The sequence below is a fragment of the Bombus flavifrons genome, chromosome 4 (genome assembly GCF_040668555.2).
Source record: "Bombus flavifrons isolate JBK064 chromosome 4, iyBomFlav1_principal, whole genome shotgun sequence".
Lineage (NCBI taxonomy): Eukaryota > Metazoa > Arthropoda > Insecta > Hymenoptera > Apidae > Bombus > Bombus flavifrons.
In genome coordinates, this window is record NC_138445.1 from 15,919,459 (window position 1) to 15,943,412 (window position 23,954).

The following is a 23,954-nucleotide window of genomic DNA, read 5'->3' on the forward strand; positions in this document are numbered from 1 at the left end:
GATCTCAGCCGGCATGGAAAGCTAAACCGGGCATTTTCACTCGGCAGGAACGTACGCTCGTCGTGAATTTCTCATCGATCATCGCCGACGTCGGCACGAGAAACGAGGCTTTTCCAGCATTCCGCGTTGCTTGTTCTAACACGCGTAGTCCGTAAGATGGAATCCTTCGAGCACGTCGACTTTTCTTCGCCGAATAACAACTTCGACTTTTGACTTATTGCGCGAACCTTATCGCACACTCGTGACGAATCAAAAGCACGCGGTGAAAAGACAGACGGTGAATTATTTACTCGTCCGGACGATCTGACTGGCAACTTTTATTTCTTTTCTTCTGTTCTTCTTTAACTTTTTTTAGTAACTCGTTTAACGAGCACAGGATCCTTTGCTATCGGCTACACAGGCACGCGAAGTGAAACTGAAAAGATGGAGCGCAAATCTCAAGCTACGATTTTCACAATCTGCTTTGCGTACACGTTCGTCCGGGTCAGAAGGTATTTTTGAGAAAAATGCCTCTCAGCTTTCGACGATCGGCCATCGATTTCATCCTACGTCACAATGTACAAACACCGTTACGGTTTTTTTATTTCATACGCGCACAGATGAACTGTGTTTGCACTAGCTGGCAGCAATTGCTTGATGATCGAGCGAGAGTTACAGGTACGCCGTTTTCACCCAACGTGGCAATATCGTACGAACGATCCGACTGCGCCAACCAACTTGTCAACCGACAGGTTTGTACAAACCGAGCGCTACCAGAACTCGAACCTGCCTGATCGAGCCAGAATGAGCAAAAGCGTAATTGATCGATAGAAGTTTATCGCAGGTGTGAAAATAACTATAAAATGTACAATGAAACGTTTTCATAAGACGTTGCGTTCTCGAGAGAAATAAATTGGAAAATGAGTGGCGCGCCTGCGCTGAACCACTTCTGAACCAAACAGATGCAAATTTCATTTTCTCGAGAACCTTAAACCTTTTCTCGAGGCCTTAAAGGGAAAAATTGTATCTCACGTTTTTCGCTCACTTTCCCACGTGCAATAGTCTCCCGTTGCTCGTTTACCTGCACCTGGACCCTATAATTAGCCAAATTTAAATATACTTGACAAACGTTCGAGCTGTCGATTTGAGCTGTTTTTCATCGAGAACAGAATTCAGAAGAATTTTATTTCATATTTTTGACTTGCCATTTCACGCGGAACTGACTCACGTAACGCTCTGTATACACGCGAGTAGTCGAATTCTCTCATATTTTCATCTAAATATTAGGTTGTCCGAAATGTTTCTTTCGTTTTATAAGGAAATAATAGTTATACAGGATGGTTGGTAACTGGTGGTACAAGCGAAAAGGGGGTGATTCTACGCGAAAAAAGAAGTCGAAAATATAGAATAAAAATTTTTCGTTTGAGGCTTTGTTTTCGAGAAAATCGACTTTGAATTTTCGCTCGGTACGCGTGCGGTACGTTATAACGCCTCTCACTGTAGATCGTTGTCTCGATGGAAAAATTTAAAAAAAAAGGAAAAAATTAAAAAAAAATTTTTATTCCATATTTTCTATATTCTATATTTTATTCTATATTTTTTTCGCGTAGAATCACCCCCTTTCCGCTTGTACCACCAGTTACCAACCACCCTGTATATAGTTATATATAATAGTTATAATTATAATTATTTTATAAGGAAATAACAGAAATGTTTTTTGTTTTATATTAGTTTATTGAATTATGCACGAACATAATAATCGAAATAGAATGAAATGGATCACACATAATTCAATAAAATAATATAAAACAGAAATTGTTGTTCATTTATTATCACCTTATGAAACGAAAGAAACTTTTCGGACAACCTAATACTTGCGAAGGCAATCGCATAATCGAGCTATCGATATTTTTCAAGCGCTTTTCCCATTCCTATGCTTCTTTTTTCTTTTTTTTCCGGTTAACCGGTTAAGTTTACGCCAACGATTGCAGGATGTGGGCAAAAACGAAAACGTAGCGCGTCAATCTTGCGGCTGTTTTTCCGCGCGCAGTCGGCTCCCATTGAAAATTCCTGTTTCAATTTTAATTCGTCCGCACGGCCGACGATGTTTGTAACGTCCGCCAGTCTGATTGCTGTCAATATTAACCTACTTATGTTTGCGCGGGCGTCATCCGTTTCGCGAAATCTCCGCTCTAATAATCGATCAGAGTCCGACTCGTCCCTGGTGACACGCGGAAATGCCCGAAATTTCAGAACACCGCTGATGGCGATTCGATTTCCTCCCTTGTGAATTTTCCAAAGCGAAATCCCGATATCGGCGGAACGCGAAGATATCGGCGAAAATTCGAAAAAGTTTGCCGACGTTCGCCAAGTGAAACGTTCGAAATTGCTTACGACCGAAGAGAATTTTTCTGCGGAAATTACACTTACCGAGGGAATCGTAGTATTTCTTTATCTTAATTTCACTTAAAGTTGCTCGCAACTATACACACGCTCATTTTCCTATTACCTTTATCTGCTATCTAATTTTCGTTTCAATCAATTTATAGATGACACACGCGTGATACGCGCGTACAAGTAATTGCATTATGATAAATTATATTACAGGTATTACTTTGTTCATAATTATCACGCGTCATTATATTCTCACAAAATAGAATTCTTTTGAATGATCTATACTTACGCGAACACATAACAGAAACGAACTATCAGAAATAATTAATTGATACTATTGAGATATGTGTATTTTTGTGTGCTACACTAGATTTGCCGCGTAGTAGTGACACACGTATACGAGTATGAGTGTGTGAAGTATGTGCGTGCACAGCGTCTCGTAAAACAGATGAATGCAACTGTTCCGTTGGTAATGTGGTAAAGAAGATGGGGAGATAAAGAGAGTGGTGAGACGCGTGCAAACGCGTATCGACGAATATCTTGTAAATCACATATCAAATAAATGTGAAACTATTTTGATATCAATTCTAAGCGTAATGTAAGTGTTCCTATACATTTATTTCGGCGATTAAGATGCACAATTCTCGACAGAATTAATAGCCGATCGTATGAAACATAAAAATGTACAACAGAAAAATTGGGATGGTGATAATAATAGCGTGGTTAATTCTCCATTTCTCGTAGTTCGAATTGCGATGGGATACTTTGTTCGTTTTTTACGTCCATTGATAAAAACTAACGTTATAGATCTCGATATATTCTGAAAGACACGCGAAATGTTTGCTTTTCTTGCTTTTATTACAGATCCGAAATACTTTTTACTATTTCTAAGCGTCGTAAAAATAATATTTATAAAGGAAATTCACGAACCTAATTTCATTGGAATTCTCAATGACGAAACTCGGAAAAGGCGAGAAGTTTGTCAGACGTGCGAAGACGAGACGAACATCGTACGCTCGATCGTTTCTACCGTCGATCATCGATCAGCGATAATTCAATCGCGTAGAAGATACGAGCGATTCGTTGAGATACTCGTCGAGTAAATCTGCGCAAACCAACGAACGTGGATAACCGTTCACGCGTCGATTAACGTATCAAGCGAAACTGTAATCGCGTCGTTATTTGACTGGCGGCGTATCAAATCTAAATTAGTACCGGCCGTCTACCACGGTTTCATGGAAGTTAACGAAGTGAGTAATTCGCTAGCATTACTATAATTCCGTGGAATTTACGGGCTTCTGGCCGTAATGTAAATGCATCATTAATTTACAGACCAACGTATTAGCCGAAGTTCAAACTTCCGATAGAAACGACCGGTACAAGGTAAAGTTCAATTTGTTCGTACCGACTGCTCGTTCGTGAAAATCGTTTCAGTTCCATCGAACGCTTTTCGCGTCTATCTCAAACTTTATTCTTTGATCGTACTTACATTGAACACGATATCGTTCGTGACTTTAAATCGTAAAAGACGTAACAAGATCTCTGTTCCTTTGCGCAATCGGTATTTCCACAATTGTATCGCTCATCGATGGTGTCACGAAGTACCATAAGAGGTCAGGTCTATTCTGTATCGCGTCCATGATAAACTAACCGTTACCGATAACCGTTGACAAAATAACAGACAAATGGATCGACTGTCGATAGACCGATATAAATTTTACCACGGACAATTGGTACAGACCATTGACTAAGAACAGAATAAACGTGACGTTGACCAGTTAGCTGTTTGTGGCGAGTATAGTCGTTATGCAGAAGTGGCAATATTTTGTGTTCTGTATACTCGTTGTCACTTACTTTTTGCCACACGTTTTAGGTACACGCTTTTCGAAGAGGTCGCAACAGCTAGCTGGTCAAATGGAATTTTGTGTCTCGGGTTCTGAAATATCCATAGATGGAAATACCGACCTGGAAAAGAAGCCGAGTGTTTCTTACGCCCTCTGCGACGTGCTACGACTAACGAAAAATATATCGCTCGTCATCGATGATTCAGAAGAAAGGGATTTGTACGATATTTCGATTTATAATAATTACAAGCGTTTTTGTTCGATTCCTCTACAAGATTTTACATTATTCAAGACTCGTTATTTCACAACGAATCTGTAAATTTTTGCTACCTCACTTTTCTCATCGTATATTATAATTGCGTTCAATAATTAATTATCGAACACATCGATCTATCGCTTGTCACCTTGCCGGTCCCTCGGCCGCGTATCATTTGCCTAAGTGGTTACGAATTGAAAGTGGACGTCATCGTAATGACGTTTCGCGGAATTGACGGGACGAAATTGGTAGAAAATGGAATTAAAGGCCGCCGATAAAATCAACGCGACGTACAAACGAGTTAGATATTATCGCGAATCGACATCTTCGTTCCTTTGTTAGTTCTGGCTCGCTTTGCTCAGTTTTCCACGAGCGCCGAACAAGTTGAAGAAGTTATATACGAAATATTCGTGACGAGTGTGGAAGAAGTTTAACGTCGGCGTAATAAGATGAAGATTAAGTGTCACGGTACCCGCGGATGGTACAAGAAAAAGCTAAAGAGTACGCGTTTACGATATTATTTCATTGTAATTTCGATTTATGGTAAAGTAGTTGTAACTTTACGTAACATAGGCGACTATTACAACATTACACATAGTATTTCTATTTTTTCCCATAGAGTGAACACGTTATTATTTTATTGTTTCTTTATTCCTTCGTATAAAAATTCACACACTGCCAATAATACCATTGCTTTCTCCTCCAGCCAATTTCATCGTTATTCCTCTACCTTCTTCTTGTCTGTCGATTCTATTACATCGTTCGCGTTGTTTCATCCCTCACCATTTCGAATTCATTTTTCCCAACGATTCCCCACGGTAGAGTGCTCTCTATCCCACACGGAACATAAATTACTATAGCCAATGTATCAGCACTACGTATTACATCATATTTATGTTCCTTCGAAAATAAGATAATAAATCGTACGAAACGTTACACACGATAACACGGATCGCGTTACATTCTTTTCTCCGTACGCAGCAGAATATTACAGACGAAGCAGATTTTGCGTTTAATATCTCGTGTTTCTATTGGCAACTAAGTGATTGCGGATTTTGCCATTAGGTGGTATTGACAAAATCCGCAATCACTTAGTTGCCAACCCAATACCATCGATGTAGAGGTTCTACGTAAAATAGCGATTTGCACGCTTTCGATAGTTCGCTGCGTGAATATCTCGACGTCGTTGAAATACCGATACGAATATAGAAATTCATATTTCGATAAAAGCGATTCAAAAAATTTCAACTACGCGGATATTTGTTTCCTCCTCTAACACTTAACGCTCCAAATGTGTCTCTCAAGCACTGTAGATGAAGCCTATCAATAAGCATCAAAATATTGTTTTCTGATAAAATCGTTGAAATGGTGGGGGAAATTGTTCTTTTGGCGACTAGAAACAAGCGTAATAAATGCTTATATATTTTACAAGATATCTCAGGAAATCTATATGTTTGTCAAATTATTGGAAAATCAGCTCGTAAGTAACTGTCAGAATAACAATGTGTATGGCAGGCAGCACATACGGAACAACGTGTAGATGGGAAACTGCATATGATAAATCAGTTGTCGAAAGGGAAAAAGAAAAAGTGTCTTGTTTGTTCATCAAAAGGAAGTAACGCGGTAAAAAAAACAAACAATTTTCTACTGTGAGACCTGTGAACGCAAACCCGGTTTGCATCCCAATGAATGTTTTAGAAAATTCCACACGTTACTCAATTATAATTAACACTTCGACTGCCACGCCGAAATCACACGTTTCGCTGAGGGCGCCACGGGAGTATTTTTCTTATTCGAAGCATATAATGGCGAAATAATAATAAATTGACGATGTAAGACAACGTTCTTCTCCAATGGACCGTTTATCTCATTGGTGGTCACGGGTGACCACCGTGACACCTTGGTAACAATTGATAGCGACATATTGTAACGAGGCTTCGTTTATTTCAACAAACCATTCGCGTTCGTTATTTCTTTGTAAGCAAAACGTGCGGAATATATTGTTGAAACGCGTAGAAGATATTAGTAAACGGTTTGCTCATTCTATATACAGGGTGGTTGATAACTGGTGGTACAAGCGAAAAGGGGGTGATTCTACGCGAAGAAAGAAGTCGAAAATATAGAATAAAAATTATTTTTTATTTTTTTTTTTTAATTTTTCCATCGAGACAACGATCTACAGTGAGATCCGTTATAGCGAGACGGTAAAAGTGCACGCGTACCGAGCGAATATTCAAAGTCGACTTTCTCGAAAACAAAGCCTCAAACGAAAAATTTTTATTCTATATTTTCGACTTCTTTTTTCGCGTAGAATTACCCCCTTTCCGCTTGTACCACCAGTTACCAACCACCCTGTATAATAGTAAGGTATGTTCACACTTGTAACTTCAATTATACGATTACAAAGCAGCATTTACGATTATTTTCTAAGCTGTGTTTATAATAATATTCGTAGATTACCCCTGAAAGATACGGACGCAAACACAGTGCACCGTTAGATGCAAGATTTGTACTCATTTTTTTATCGATGTTCTAATAAGAATGTTTAATCGTTCAATGGGGCACTTTTCACTTCAAAGTATCTTCTATTTTTCGGTTATATTCAAAATTCCCTAATTGTCAATTTTCATTCAATTTTTACAATTGTAAGAAGTTCAAGCGCTCCGGTTACCAATGACCACCACCGTGGCGTCACAGGAGAAACCGTGACGGGTCGTATATGAGCCACGTGGCAGTCAAAGTGTTAATATAAATATTGTAATCAAAATTCTATTACTTCTGAGATGAATAAAGATTGTTTCGAATGACTTTAATATTATTATTTACACGTGACTGTAGTGTAGAGGATGGTCGTGTGGTTTGTTGTTTGAGTAACGAGATAACTCGCTGCTTAAACCGTCAAGTGTATTTTAAAATAACAAATAAATAAATACAGACAATATTCGCTAACAGTAACTACGGTATTCGCTACATTTAAAATCTGCATTTTTTACTACTAGCATTTAAAATCTGACACTTAAAAACTTGCAAGTTCAAATATGATGAGAATAAGTTGGAGTTGCCGGACGATATTCGCAATTAAAAATCGGAGCGTTAAGGGCTAAATATCATAATACGTGTACAACGTATCTAGGATATCTCATGTATTTTCGTATATGTAAATTTTCTATAAATATTCACGTTGTGATTGAAATATTCGCTTGTTTCGATGCAGATAGTCAACTGAATATCGCACAAGGTGTAAAGCGATTTCTTCGTGATTATTGCCAGAACACAGGGTTGCACGGTTTTCGATACATCGTTACAGGCGAGACAACATGTCATAAAATGGTTTGGCTCATGGTAAGAGGAACTTTCGTCCACGTTTCTTGTCGCGTCGGATAATTTCGATAAAAACTACAAAAATTTCTTTCATTCGTTTAACGCGTAGGTCTGCTTGGCAGCGATCGTCTTCTGCGTATTGCTGATGTTACGTTTGTGGCAATATTATTCGAACAATCCTACGGTGACGATAATCGACACGTCGAACCCCATAAGGGACTTACATTTTCCAGGTATCACGATATGCAACAACAACAAAGTTTATAAACCTCATGCTGATAAAATCGCGCAGAAATTGTAAGTAAATCGTAGTTCATAGTTACTTGTACGTTAACAAGTGTGTCTTAAATCGTTCTCGCGAAATTCTTTCAAATTCTTGATATCCTTGAGATCGTAGATCGTGTTGTATAATTTTGTTGCACAAATTTTCGGAATTTAGCGTTAGAAGGTACGCGTTACAAATTTTCACAGTACATAGCGCTTCATCAAATTTGTTTTTCTCAGTATCATTTAGCAAATAGAAAGTGATGTTATATTTAGTATGAATTTAATTTTAAGATAATTGAAACGGACACTCGTTGAAAAGCGACGTTTATTGTGTGGGATTTTGATACCTACGCGAACAGAAATAATATTCTATTCGAGTAAAACTTATTGTGTATAATTATATATTGAGTATAATTTACAAATGTGATGTTGCAACTTTGTAGAAAACTTGCAAGGACCTATGAATACGCGTAAAAATGAATTCATTGAAACGCATTAATAATACCGGCGCCTGTTGTCACATTCTTTTTCAAAACATTAATAACGAAATGTTCGCGACTCGATAACATCTTCCTCGATAATACCATATCGCCTCTAACATCGTTATTATTATTTATTTACTTATTGCCGCATCGACTGATAGTTACGACCTACTACAATTACATTACCTAAGATAACATTTTTCACACGATATTAATTGATATTTACGTGCGACGAGGAAACGTCAGGTCGCGTGTCTCCTATCAAATTATAGCGTCGTCGAAGAATTTGTAAATAAAAGCTTGTCATCGACTTAGTATCGTACGAATCCTGGTATTTTTTGATCTACGAAAGTGTCTTGTGTTTATCAACACAACTACCGCACTAGTCAAATTGAATGGTTTTACAATTTGATTTCAAAATTCCTACTTCACGTTATATTTTTTCTCCGCAATCATGTAATGACTTTCGCAACGATAACTAAAAGAATAATATAACGAATTTTATTTTCTTTTTTATGTATTCAAACTGAAAATAATTTTGTATCGAGGCTACTGATACCAATACCAGTGAAAATGACTGGTACTTGTCAAAGTGTAAAAGGGTCCTGCAATCTGTTTATCGAACCCTAATTAACCAGTTTTCTAGTTTTATACAACTTCCCACGCGTTTTTCAAATTTTTACCGCGTATCATTCGATACGATGATATCGGTTATCAGGAAAATTCCGGATCGATCGCTAGCTCGCTAGATGCTAACGTTAGAAATGCCACAGCACCCAAAATGACTGGTTCTACGATTTTATAAATGTGTCAACCCTCGTTTAGGGATCATAGTCCCAGATGGATTAATAACGTCGAGGTTGAGGTTGACTGATTGAAGACCGAGTGGATGAATTTGTAATAGAAAAGTATATTGAAATAATTAAAGGTATAAGTATAAGTATAATGTATAAGTTTATGCTGATTCAGATCCTTACTCTCTTAGTGTTACTAGACGGTGGAATGATAGGGCGCACGTTCGTATATTTATAGCAAAAGGACATTACCAAAAAAGTTAAGCTTATAACTTGGGCTAGAGGCTACAGGCAACATAAATAGAAATCTGTTTATTAGTTCCTTTGTTCCTAGACCTTGCAACCCAAAACATAATGTATACTCGATACAATAATATGCACCGCTCCTTATTTAGAATATTTCTGCGTAGTAGCAGTCTCTAGGTCACAGATATACACAAATAAAGATGTAGAGTTTTTCTCCGAGTAGTTACTTCAACAAATAATACCAAAAATGTGCCACATAATATGGAATTCCTTTTGTAAGAAAGTAATGAATCAATAAATATAAAAATATTCTATTATTAGGTATTTTTTAAAGATCAGTGATTTTTACTGGTTTTGGTAGAAATAGCTTCGTGTTAACTATCGGTAGTTCTAGTGTTAATCTACACACTTAACGTCGTTCGTAGTTCTATCTATAGCTTCGAAATGTGGCGTAAGTGAACAAATTAAAGATCTTATTTTATCCAAATTCTATCGCAAGGATTTTCGCGAGTCGAACGTTTCAATTTTCTTATCTGCTTTTAAAAATACATTAATGACGATAATTGTATCGATATGTAAATAATTTCGCAACGTAAAGCGCGTTTTTAGTTTCTTCGATAAATGTGAGATACACGAAATCCGATAGACACATACAGTGTTCGAAAAGGTCGAGGACAAACCTGCACTGCGTGTTAATAAGGTGAAGTGGATAAAAAAAGTTGCTACAAACTCGACGACGATTTATCTAACAGTTGCGAGCAAAAACTGTTATCAATCGTTCCGACAGTTGCAATAAATATTCGAAATTTCTTTCCCCTGCAAGAATGCAGACTTCCATTCGTCCAACTCTTTCGAATATTTCCATTCTTGTATTTTCTAAACCCACTTTTATGCACACATTTTCAAAAACTGGTCCGCCGTTTCTATCGCATTTTTAGAAACCGACTGTTACATGCGAACCCATAAACAAAGGTCCGCGGAAATTAGGTCTGATGACCCGGAGGGCCAACTAATTGCTCGTTAAAAATTATCTCTGTGCATCCGTATAACGAGTCCAAAGAACAACTTGTCTGGAAATCTTCGAACCCTCGTCGTTCTTTCACCAAGAATTTCCGAACATAAATTCATACGAAGCTTCTCTTTTTCACTTGCTGCTTCCTCTTATCAACGCGTATCGTAAATTTCCTGTCGACCTTTTCGGACACCCCGTACATGGACTGCATGATGTTCGCCGAACATATTTCACACGTAGTACACGCACGCGTCCAATAAACGAAACGGAGCAATCAAGCTGCCAGATATATATTTCTGAGAAACAATTTCTCTCAATAGGCTGAATTATGGATTCGATAGTGACATGAGCAACAAATTGTTCTCTTCGCTGATGAAACTGATACGACCGGACAAAATTGAGATCGATAACGCAACCGCGTCCTGGGCCCTCGACATCCTCGGTTACACGGTCGAGAGACTTATGCTCGAGGTGAATAACGTTGTTCTTACGTTCTGACAAATCTGTAGAGGACTTGTGTAGAGGATGTTTCATCGTGAGATTTATTAGACGAGATTGCTCGTTCTTGAAACCGTCGAACATACAGGGTGGTTGGTAACTGGTGGTACAAGCGGAAAGGGGGTGATTCTACGCGTAAAAAGAAGTCGAAAATATAGAATAAAAATTTTTCGTTCGAGGCTTTGTTTTCGAGAAAATCGACTTTGAATTTTCGCTCGGTACGCGTGCACTTTATCACTTCTCGTTATAACGGATCTCACTGTAGATCGTTTTTTATTCCATACTTTAGACTTCTTTTTTCGCGTAGAATCACCCTCTTTCCGCCTGTACCACCAATTACCAACCACCCTGTATTTCAAATAATTAAATAAATTAGTATACAGACAATATTCGCTGAGACGCTCGTACAGTGTATAAGTCGCAAAATAAGATTGCTGATAAATACTGATAACTGATAACTGAACTCTTTTCGGTCGCGTCTGTTTATTTATACTGCTCGGGGGAAAGTCGGAAAATACAAATTCGTCTTTGTTCGACGGCTGCACGTAGCGGCGACATTGTTTTGCCTGGAAATTTATTTATTATTATATTACGTGTATCCTAACGATCTTGATAATCCGAGGTAAAACAACAACATGATTTGAGTTGTCCTCTACTCATGTGCCGCTACAAATCCTTCCGTTACCCGCGTTCATCAAAAAAAATAATCGTCCGGCTCGTGGAGAAGATACGCTCGCTGGTTCTTTTTTCCTTTTTTGTTTAAGGAAACGAAAGAGAGAGATACAAAGCGACGAAAAACGAGCAGGGAAAAGTATTTGTCTCGTTAAATCGGTTCTGGATGGATAGATAAGTTCATGGAAGAATTATATTAATCATGCTCGTTCCTCGAAAATTTGTGAATTTTGAATTTTTCTCTTCTCGTGTTTCCAGTTTCCATCGAACGAGAATTTCGTATTCTCTCGGCGCTTTTGCTGCCTCGACAAACACGATAATCTTTACTTTGTTACAGTTGATGCATCCTTGTAACTTGTTGCTAGTGAGATGCGGCTGGTTGGGACAACTTTACGACTGTAGTAAAATTTTCAAAACCGTCAGGTCGAACGAAGGCTTCTGTTGCGGCTTCAATTATCATTTTGTCGGCGATTACAAGTAAATTCGAAAATCCAAAAATCTCTGCCTATATCGAAACTGCGCTCTTTATAATTCTACGTCTAATTGACAGAAGCTTTTGATAAAAAAGTATAAAACGTAGCTGATATGTTCGGAAATATACAGGGTGGTTGGTAACTGGAGGTACAAGCGGAAAGGGGGTGATTCTACGCGAAAAAAGAAGTCGAAAATATAGAATAAACATTTCTTTTTAATTTTTCCATCGAAACAACGATCTACAGTGAGATCCGTTATAACGAGACGTGATAAAGTGCACGCGTACCGATCGAAAATTCAAAGTCGATTTTCTCGAAAATAAGTCCTCGAACGAAAAATTTTTATTCTATATTTTCGACTTCCTTTTTCGCGTAGAATCACCCCCTTTCCGCTTGTACCACCAGTTACCAACCACCCTGTATAAAAAAAAAAAAGAAAAAGTTTCATTGAAACGTCTCCGTCCTTTTATTTATTTCGTTTCGATATTCTGTCTCGATTAATTTTCCCTATGAGAAATTTTGTATTTTCATCGCTGATATAAACATTTTAATGAAGTTTAATGTTGCATCTTCGATTGCTTCCAGTGACGAATATGCTTGGTTAATGAACATCACGATGGACTCCGAAGAACTAGACGTATTAACTTCGAATAATTCTTTCCCGGGTGTTGACAACATACTGGTAATAGTGTGCAATGATTAATACGTAAACGTATCGTCTGATAATTACTCGGCAAATGTTCACCAGCTACACGGTGAAAGGATTAATGAAGAGGTTAAACATACGAACCTTCTGCTTCAGCACGTGCCTGGAACAGGAAGCGATATTGGCTTGGCGGTGGCGTTGAACATAGACGCTGACAATTACAAAAGTTCGGTGAGGCAATTTGTAGGTGCCACGGTTTTGATCCACGATCCGTTAGATTACCCGGATATCGGTGCACAATCCGCCTCTCTGCAACCGGGCCACGTAATGTCGATGACGCTGACCGGCACGAAATTAGAAAGCTCCAAGGATATTCAGAATATACCTCTGTCTAAAAGGATGTGCTTGTTCGATGGCGAGGTACGTGAGGCAATTGATATAATTTATCGTATTTTAGCGTTTACCTTTTTATTTTACTTATTTATACAGGGTGGTTGGTAACTGATGGTACGAGCGGAAAGGGGGTGATTCTACGCGAAAAAGTAGTCGAAAATATAGAATACAAATTTTGTTTTCTTCTTTTTAAATTTTTCCATCGAGACAACGATCTACAGTGAGATCCGTTATAACGAGACGCGATAAAGTGCACGCGTACCGAGCGAAAATTCAAAGTCGATTTTCTCGAAAACAAAGCTTCAAACGAAAAATGTTTATTCTATATTTTCGACTTCTTTTTTCGCGTAGAATCATCCCCTTTCCGCTTGTACCACCAATTACCAACCACCCTGTATATGGTACAGTTTAATACTAAATATTTAAGGAACGAATATATTAAATTGTAACAATTGTTCCACGTTTATTTATTTATCTCGGAAATTTGTCTTTATTTCTCTTTGGAAATTGATAACGAAAATGATGCGATCGCGAAATGATGAGTAGCAGCTACAGACGAAAAAGGAACTTCGTACGGGAAACGTGGAAAGAGAAATATTTTCTACATTTTTAAGTATATTTGGAATATTATATAGTAAATATATGAAATAAGGTATAGATATATTTGCACTTTGTGATTGTACGTGTACGTAGCGTGATATCTTGGTTTTTAAATTGATAATACATCATAAGGAAGCTTCTTCTAAGAATTAATATTAGAACTAATTGCTAAATAATGTTATCTCTCTGAGAGAGAAATAACATTTTATATTTTCTGCTTTGAACTTTGTGTGAATATTTCCCGTCGAATTTTCCCAGCGCTTAATGAGATCGCCGTGTTAAACTTTCTTGAACACCGCTGCTATTAACATTATCGAAACAAAAATAAGAACTTCAAAAACCAGGGCGGCGTGACCTTTCGCGAGACCTGAATACGCGTTCAAATCCTGCGTTTAGATTTTATTTACTAATGCTATTACATCTTATGTATTTCTTATAAACAGCTTTTTTAAACAAATCCAAGTAATATTTTTTCGCATCCAAGAGGCGAAAAATTCAACGAAAGTACAAAATCTGTAATCGTGTGTGACTTTTGCAAAAAACTATTCATGTAGTTTAACCCCTTAACCTACAGTTACGGGCATAGCCCGTAGTAGATGATCGGACCAAACGCAAATCGGCCCAAAATTCTCGAACGTAAATCGTAGGGGTTAAGGGGTTAATTTCTCTAAAAAGTACATTTCTCTGAAAGCGCCTGGATTCTTTTATCTAAAGTAGTTTCCAGGATACTAGGACTTCGTGGAATTACACTGAACTTCGATGGTGTTTTCCTTTAACATGAACCTTAAAATCCTTGAATCATTGCTACTAAAAAAATATCTCGCATCTGTCGATGGTATCGTCATTCTGTGAAAAGTTAATCAAAATCAATGTTTTTTAATTGGGTAATTTTCGTAGACCGCGGAGCCTCTCGAAACGCGGCGAACACGCTAAACCTGCCTTGTCAGAAACTGTTGCGTAACAAGAATATAAAAGAAAGTTCACGAATGTACGTACTGGACATATTTCATAAACATTGTTAGTCAAATAATAAATACAATTGTGAAATAAAAATTGTATTAACAAGTTGGACAAACTGAAGAGAATACTAAAAGTGGCAATTCCCGTTAACTAGAATTCAAAAAGTTTCTCGTAATATACGTGAAATACGTGAAATAGTTAATTTTTAATCATTTTTCTTTATGAAACGTTTAATTTATTTTAATATGTATGTATAGAATTTTTTGAACTTTGTACCACTTAAATGCAATTTATAAGACAATAATTATAAAAAGAAATTTCTCTTCTTATTTTTAGACAACCGGAGAACGAAGATATAGTTATCAAACGTGCATTTCGGAATGCTTACAACAGCAAATTTATGGTTCCTGCGGATGTTTACCCTTTTTCTTTCCAGACCAGCGTGAGTAATTTTTAGACGTAACTTTTGTTAAAGCTATCGATTATTAATAATTTCGTCGGATTTCAAGCGCTAGAACGCAGAATCTCAGAACGAAAAGTTGAATTTCATAGATCGTGCCTTTCGCCGAGTAATATTTCAATGTTACACGCTCGAGTATCAAAAATTCAAAGTTATATGTCGATAAAGATGCAAATTGGCGGGAAACCTTTTCAGCAAACTTTCTCGTACGACCAAACAGCTCAAAAGAAATTTAATTTATGATATACATAATTCATCGTGATACATAATTCATGATATAAAAATTAAAAAATTCATCGAGGATAGAGCACAAAGTGAATAGCAGAATATCAACCTGATAAATCAAATTCTCTTTACAAAAATTATATCCTTTGTACGTTTATTGTTTTTTAATAGATCCGAACGTTCGTACTTGTTATTTGACTGACGTGGATTGCATCTTGTCCCGTAGAAGTAAGTTCGTTAAACACCTTCTTTTCTATAATTTATAATTTCATTTAACTTACGATTTACTTTTCTAGCGTCTGTTAGTATCGAATTAAGAAACTTGAACGAATGTACGAGACGTATCCAGAAAATAAGTTCCGAACTGCTATCGAAAAAAGGCAGAAATTAATTTTCAAGACCTCAGAAAACCTCAGAAAGGGTGCGTGCAACTATGTCGGCTTTGAGAGCACGAAATTTCCTGTTGTATTTTTCTAAAGCTCGATGTGTCTAAAATTCTGCGGTAAAAGAATATTTTAAAATTCTAAAAAGACGTGCGAATTATACGAACACGTCTGCCAGTGAACACGAGTGCGTTCTTTTATTCCAGCGAAAGATCAATTAAAAATGATAAACGCGTTTTTCTCAAAACTAGATTTTTCCACTTTGCGCCCGGTACATCTCCGAAACTTATCCGATTAACTTGAAACTTTTGTACATTATTCCGCGTAACATTATCTACGTTATAGCGTATGATTTTCTCGATATCTTAATCCACATTTTTCTTCTTTTATTTTTTTTAATAGACGTTAATTAAAGTTGTTTTTTTTCAGAGAGAAATAAAATTTTGTTCTTAGGAAGACGCTATTTTCGTGTTTTTTAAAGTCACAGAAAAATCGTATGCTACATCGAGGATAATCTGTTAAAAATATTTTGCTTTCTACCATCCAGTCACGTTCGCCGCTGGGTACAAGTAAACGAGGTCCCGCAGACGAAGTCCTACCACTCCGTCATTTTGTAATTTTACGTAACAAAAAAAATACCAATCCAGAGTTAAGATGTTGCTCAGGGTTATCTAAAAACATCTTGATCCTTTAACTAATACTTGTAGACGAAAAAAAATCCTAGATTTGCCTTACTTTTTTAGGCCTGCAGAGTTGCACATCCTTCGGGTTGGCAACTAACTGATTGCGGATTTTGTCATTAAGCGGTATTGATAAAATCCGCAAACACTTAGTTGCCAACTCAATACTTGCGTACGCAACTCTTGCCATTATTCAGACACTGGTCGCAACAGAGTTCCAGTTTCTGTATCCTCGCATCGTAGGATGACGCCGGCTAGGATGCCACCCGTATGATGAGCATAATTTCCGAAATTCCAGACGATGCACAGTGGTCTGTCTGTTAACGATGTAGCGGGACAATAATCCAAAATCACGACCCATTGAAAATGAATAAATCTTTGTCATACCACAAGCCACCCACTTAGAGATATTGCAACGTCAGCTGGTATGCAACTTTGTATGTGTTTCGTATAAATGTCGTATAAATATAAATGTTTGGTAATCGATTCTTAAAACTCACCGGTATCAGCTAAATATCGCAAGCGTTTGGTTGTACGGCGATTTAAATCGTCGGTATTTTTACAAGCGAATGGTAAAAATCGCGTTTCAGCCGCGTCTTTTAATTTCCAAACGAACGGAAATAGAATACGATCGAAAAAATGATTTTTCAATAACTTTCGTTGGAGAAGCTGTAGGATATTCAGGCACTTGGTAGAAATTCAAAATTTATTATGCTGCTTCGTTCTATTTGCTTGGTGGAGGATACGTGCACGAGTTACAATTGCAGATATTTGCAATTCTACGTAATTTTACGATCTCCTCGTTGTAAGAAGAATCGAATCGAGAATGGGAATTCGGATTTTGAAACGTCATCGGAGGTGGATGTTTCAAGAATGCTGGAACAACGTCCATGGTGTTTCTCAAACGACTGAGAAATATTTACACCTAACGTAATGCAACGCACTCGAATCGTTTTGCAGCTGTTTCACCGCCGACTTGAAACGCCCATCAAATGTGCATACAGTCAACTCGTTCGAAATTTCGCAGCTCTTGCTATCTCCTTGTCGGAGGCTCATTGTCGTCTCAGTTTCAAAATTTACTGCGATCGACGTAAGCTATCGTTTCGTACGAAATTCAGTTCGAAAATCGGTGGATCAAAAATGGACGATTCTTCTGGTTACTCTTCGTGAGCAAACGAATGCAAAGCGACGACATTGTGAAAATCGTCTGTTGCCACGAACTTGTTCTCTGACTGTGCGCATTAAATCGTCATCGATCGACGGACGGTCGACCGCTTCTCTGATCGTCGTGCACGTTTTCACGATCGTTGCTGAAATTGCCAACACGTCTTGTCGTGGCATCACGCGTCACTTGTTCTTCGTACGCTTGACGAAGTTGACGATGAATGGCTGCCGGTTTCGCGTTTCTTTTATTCAGAACGCGTTGCACGGTCCACGGGCCGCTCTATTGTTTCGAACGTGCGAAAAACGAACAAATACCCGTAAACGCGATCCGATTGTTTCCAACTGGCAATTACGGCTTGTCAATGAACAAAGGAAGTTGGCGTGCGTGTGCGCAATTCCGATCGTAGAGTCGCAGCAGCGATATTTCTTAAGGGAACATACTTTGTGGAATCGGCTCGTACATGAAATTCAGTGATAAGATGGACTATATCGTCCTAAAATGAAAATTAACGAACCAATCGATGGCAGAAGATTTTCAAGAAACGCGTTTAAAGAATAATTCAATAACAACATTTTTTGTTTAACAATTTTTACGAGAATATGAAACGAACGAAGATTATTTTTAATCCCTTCGTAACAATTTTGTTATTTTTCAAGTTTAACCTTGTTGTTTCATTTTCCGAGCAGGAAGTTTATCGGTGATACATTCGTCGCATATAAACGATTGCAGTTGCCTTCCGCAGTGTAACGATAAGAGTTACGAAGTGGTCTCTGAATCGGTACAAATGAACGACGTAGGATACGATTCCGAATTGGCGTAAGTCACAATATTTTTTAACCCTGCTGTGCTCATTCTCCATCCAGCTGTATTTTTCTCCTGTTAAAATATGTCTCGTATGTACGTACAGTACGATGAAGTTGTTATCGATGCGCGTGGTTTCTCATTTCGGTCTGGCATTTAAAAGAACTTCTTAGAAGATTAGAAATTTTGCTTAAAAATTTCCTTCCCCTCGTAACAGAAATGCTGTTTTTGTTAACAACCTTTTGTCAGCGCCGGATTAAGTTAATTTTCGAAATGTTTGAAAATGGAAGCTTCTGTCTACAAGGATTTATAGGGAGAAAATTTGTTCGTTTACAGACGTGGCTTAGACGTCCAGAGTACTTCGTTTCTGTACGCGTATTTTCGAGATGGCACGTACCTCGAGTACCGGAAGCAAACTATCTTAGGATGGGACAGCCTTCTCGGTAAGAAGGACTTTCTCAGAAAGTCATCCATACGTTCTAGATTTTTTTAGACTTTTCTTTCGATCGTTGGCATAAGTGGCTAATAGGAAAGCACGGCTAGGAGAATAAAGTAAAATTAAGCTGACTTTGTCGCGTAACTAGGCACGAGTTGGAGAAGTTCAATTGGAAAAGGAGGGGGCGATGAAAAAGTTTGCACGTGAGAATAAGGGAATTTTCTTTGAAAGTTCGCGATTAAGATCGTGATGACCAAGATATATATTTTGAATCGCGTTTATCTATTTATGCGAGAAGGTGAGGTCAGCTTAAAGTAACAGAAAGTAATTTTATCAAGCGTGCTACGAGCTTCGTGTAATCTTCCATACAATCGTATTTTTCTAGCGTCGAAAAGTTCCTTCACTTTGAAGATGAAATTGCAAAATTATCACGTTGTACATTCCAATTTTGCATATAAATATTTAATAGTAAAAGTTAACCGAAAGTTAATTGAGAAGCTCTTTCTCCCTTGAACGTATTTAAGAAAATTAGATTCTAATGTTAATCTATATACATATATTATATTCGACAATGTCAAATTATATTTAAACAAATTATTCCATTGTATTATTCGTTCCAGCTGTTATTCAAATCGATATTAAAAGCACGACGTGAATTATAATTTATCACAGCGAAATTAATCATATTATTATACTAATCGCATTTCTTGTATTTTTAACTTTACCTGAATTTTAATAACAGAATAAATTTCAGCTTCCTTCGGAGGAATCTTCGGACTCTGCCTCGGTGGTTCGGTGATAAGTTTAGTGGAGTTCGTGTATTATTTACTTGTAGACATGTTTTCGTTTCTTAAAGAGAGAACAGAACGACAGGATCAAGATCTACCACCTGCCTCCAAATTGTTCGTTTCTGTGCCCGCAAACATGAACTTGAGGAAATATAGTACGTCGAATTTGAACAAACGCATCTACCTTGCATGGGATCAACAGCTTTCTCAACGAATTCGGAAAAACTCCGAATTCACGTGCAATATGTATAACGAATAACGTACGATATCGTGTTTAATTGCATGTTATCGAACGTGCGTAGAATTTCTGCGAACTAATTTCCAATTGATTTTCACTGTCTAATAAAGTTTGACGTTTAAGAAGAACTTAATTTAACGATATTTAATTATCATCTAATGTAATTTATCAGATGGCGATAGAAATGGCAAATAGAAAATCAGCTGAATGAACAAGAAATGCCAATACTGTAATTAGCTCTATTAGAAATTATAGAAATTTAGATCGTATTAATTAAAATCCTAATTATTACTATTTGAATATTCCTTAAATCTTGTTAAAAGCTATCCACCCAAGCCAATATTATTTTTCTTGTCGTTTCACGCTGCAATTATTAAACAACGTTTCGACGACTACAAACTCCAACAAATATTCGTCTTTTACGAATCACCGCTGTTTGTACATTGAAATTCACTCACCTGGGGGGTGACTTTATTTCTGTCTCTCGATGACGCAGATGGTCGGTACAGAAAAAAATTTGAAGGCGTTTTCCGGGATACGAAGAAAATGGTAGCGAAAGAAAATTATGCCGGAATAAAGCTGGGGACCAGCTTGGAAAACGAGGCAAATTAGAATCGCATCCAACTTCAAGAACCGACTTGAATTGAACGCTGATGAAACGTCGACTTCACCCACGTTTAATCGCGATTAAACGAACCTTTCTCTTTCGCTTCTTAGGAAGAAAAGAATGGTATTTGAGGAAAAGTTCTGTTAACGCGAGTTCTTTGTATTTTAGGCTCGTGTAAAACAGCGGTGATTTCAAGACGATAGCGTTTTTACAGAATTAAAGCGACGCTAAATCTCCTCAAGCTTAATGTTAAATTGACAATGAAGTTTTATAATCATAGGATAGCTTTTACGTTACGTAAATCGTTATTTTCTCTACGCTCATATACGGCTTCCTCGTTGCTATTCATAGGAAAATGTAAGGGCTAAGCATCGTTAAACAGAGAAAGTTTGCCAGAACAAGGAAAACCTTCTCCTTTGTCTGAAACCATAATGAACATAGGCGCTTTAATAAGTTACAATGACTTGTATAATATATCTTCTTGAATATTCATTTGTATTTAATATTTGTATAACAAGCTGGCAAACAGTGATTAAGTAGAATTTTCCAGTCCTACAGGCGGCAATTCTAATGATAATTTCATCGATTTAATTAGGAATTCTCTATAATATTGTTATTGTGATGTTATAACGAAACGAGATTGTTTAGCAAAAGAATTTCATCTACGATGAACGGCAAAGTTTAACCACGATTAACGACGAAGAAATTTCTTTCCATTGAGTGTAATAGAATGGCTTGATCGATCCGCAACGTGTAATTATAATCAATTAAATTGTTACTCTTTCGACCATTAATCATGTAAGTCGTGTGTCTCTAGAATTATGTTGCTAGGAGTAAGATACGATAATAAGAAAGATAACGACGATTAAATTTGTTAAAGTCATTTCTACATACATCTTTCGATTCGTTTCAAATTTTACCAGTATAATCATGACAGTTCTGTCTCATTATTGTCCAAACGTTTCATGTAACTATTTTATGTAATCGTGATAGTCTTGTCTCGTTGCAATGCTAGCAAAATTTCAACACCTTCTATGTAATATGGCACAATATAGCATACGTAAAAATTCTCTATAATAATCGTTCATAATATTATTCTGAGCCATGATACATAGTACGAACTTACAACGAAGTAATTATGCTTCAATAATGTGATCTTTGAGGAGAAGATCATGCACATGAGCGCGTGGGTCAAAAACTTCTCCGTTGGTCGGCGAATTTTATGAAGCGGCTGTAATAAGCAATGGCCTCGTCTTAATCATTTTCAAGCGTTAACGAATGAGCTTTGATGTATCCATGGTAACAACCGCGGATAACGGTTATCGATCCCCCACGGTTCTCGAACACCTTCCGTCACTTCCGTGACGATAAATTAATAGCAGGAAAATTTCAGATACACGTCCACGTACAATATTCTTGTCTGCTAACGTCGATTGCCAATTGGGGCGAGATAATTTCATTTCCGGGTATTTGCCGCGGCCAATGAATAACTAATTTGCTCTTTAAACCTGCACAGCTGCCACTTGCCACGTGATTTCCCATTGGCCCCCTGTTCCAGTATTTTATCTACTTTCCTCATCCAGCCTTTTCTTCGTTTCGTTAAGATAATTGTGAGTAAGGACGTAACGTTTCCTGTACTTTATAGCGGATGTCTGTTGATTAGACTACGGGTGTTTATGCAAATTCGTATTTTTACGAGCACAGTGATTTTTTACAGTGATTCGTTTCACCTATCGAATGTTCTAACCAGTAGGAGAGCCCTGTGAAAATAAATTCGGAATAAAGTTTAAATTTAATAAGTACGTGTAAAATATTTATAAAAGGATTTGATAAATGTTGTAATATTTTTAAATGCCATTCTATATCTCGGAACTCGGTGATCACAATGAATAGAATTTTGTAAAATTATTTTGGAAACTGCTATGGTTTACTATTAATTGAATTCCATGTTTTAGCAAGCGACACGAGCGCGAAGCATGTGCTGCGCATTTAATTAATAGAGTTTAATTTAATTAAAATTTTAATTGCCGTCTCACTTTTTAAACGGCAATGCGTATATTTGTTTTATTTACTGAATTATTGTGCGTATCCGGTTGCATCGGATCGGACTTGTTATTATCTCACTTTCTCCCTTCTTGCTTCTTCCTGCGGTATCGTCTCACGTGCCATTTTATAACTTCAAATAATAAATGGTATCTGACAATGAAGTTTACATTTCACCTAACAACTCTCAAAAAATCATATTCTATATTCAACTGTTAATTATTGCAACAGAGTTACTAGCACGTTAATGGCAGAGTTAATGGCTCGAAACTACTAGCTGGTTATCATAAGCTCTGAGTGGTTGATATTGATAATTAGAAAGTTTAACAATTTGTCGGACCGTGATACTTCTATGCTATATTTTAAATTGCTTTTTACAGTCCATCGGCGACGACTGAAATTTCCAGTTTTCGTGAAATTATAACGATACCACGTTTCTATTTTTAATTTGAAAAGTCGACGTAGCTTCCTGTACAAGCGGCTTTTCCTCCTCTCTTTCCATTCCCTCAGTTCTCTCCTTTTATCTCCGCTGCAACCTTACTTCTGCGAGTGAATATTACATTTTTCAAGTGCAACGGTGAAAATTCATGGACAGGCGAACATGATCGCGGCAGAAATTTAAGGAGAGATATTTCCTACGAGTTCGATCAATTTTACCAATTTCCATATAATATCAGTAATTTTACAAAATCGTCTTATATGATTTTTGAAAAATAGAATTCGCTCTATGTAAAGACGAGATTGTAAAGTTTTACGATTATCAATTTCAAGATTTACATGTTCACGTAATTATGGAAAATTGCTTTCTTATCAAATGTGCAAACACTTCTGTATACCGTTGTTTGGAAAAGCTACGTTTATACTACATTTCCACTGAAACCATTCCCTCGATCGTATCGTAATTTTTAATATATCTATTTCGATTAATCAATTCTAATCAGTACATCCAAGACGAAGCGCCCGATTTCGATTCGTTAATTTTGATTCGCGCTGCAAACAGCGTAGATACATAGTTCAGGGTCACAGTAGTACTATTCAAGATAATCAACGTATAGACGTTGAATACAGGAACTCGTGAAGTGATTACATTGTTTGAGAAACAGTTAATTATCTCAGAGAGATACGGTCCATAGTTGATATTCCTGCGTATACAGTAGAACCTCTCATCGACGAACTTCTATTATCCGAATACTTCGCTATCCGATGGGTTTATCAGTTGAACATTCTGGTATTGCAACACGGTACACGTTGCACAGCATTTAGTTGATGTAAAACTACGTAGATACAGGCA

The 23,954-nt window shown here is 37.2% G+C and overlaps 1 protein-coding gene across 4 annotated transcripts in view; it reads left to right on the forward strand.

Moving 5' to 3' along the window:
* The window catches only part of LOC138179448 (pickpocket protein 28), a 132,104-nt gene extending 110,505 nt beyond the window's left edge, over positions 1 to 21,599 (forward strand). For 2 of the 4 annotated variants that reach the window (XM_069112256.1, XM_069112257.1), the window contains 11 exons: positions 7,688 to 7,815; positions 7,904 to 8,091; positions 10,916 to 11,066; positions 12,103 to 12,242; positions 12,824 to 12,920; positions 13,041 to 13,304; positions 15,174 to 15,279; positions 15,694 to 15,750; positions 18,437 to 18,566; positions 18,888 to 18,994; positions 19,742 to 21,599. In XM_069112256.1, coding sequence (XP_068968357.1) covers positions 7,801 to 7,815; positions 7,904 to 8,091; positions 10,916 to 11,066; positions 12,103 to 12,242; positions 12,824 to 12,920; positions 13,041 to 13,304; positions 15,174 to 15,279; positions 15,694 to 15,750; positions 18,437 to 18,566; positions 18,888 to 18,994; positions 19,742 to 20,034 — 1,548 coding nt within the window. In that variant the 5' untranslated portion in view covers positions 7,688 to 7,800 and the 3' untranslated portion in view covers positions 20,035 to 21,599. Of the gene's footprint in view, positions 1 to 4,610; positions 4,975 to 7,687; positions 7,816 to 7,903; positions 8,092 to 10,915; positions 11,067 to 12,102; positions 12,243 to 12,823; positions 12,921 to 13,040; positions 13,305 to 15,173; positions 15,280 to 15,693; positions 15,751 to 18,436; positions 18,567 to 18,887; positions 18,995 to 19,741 lie in introns of those variants that run through there. The other 2 variants (XM_069112253.1, XM_069112254.1) reach the window with 2 other exon arrangements.
* Positions 21,600 to 23,954: the final 2,355 nt, after the last annotated feature.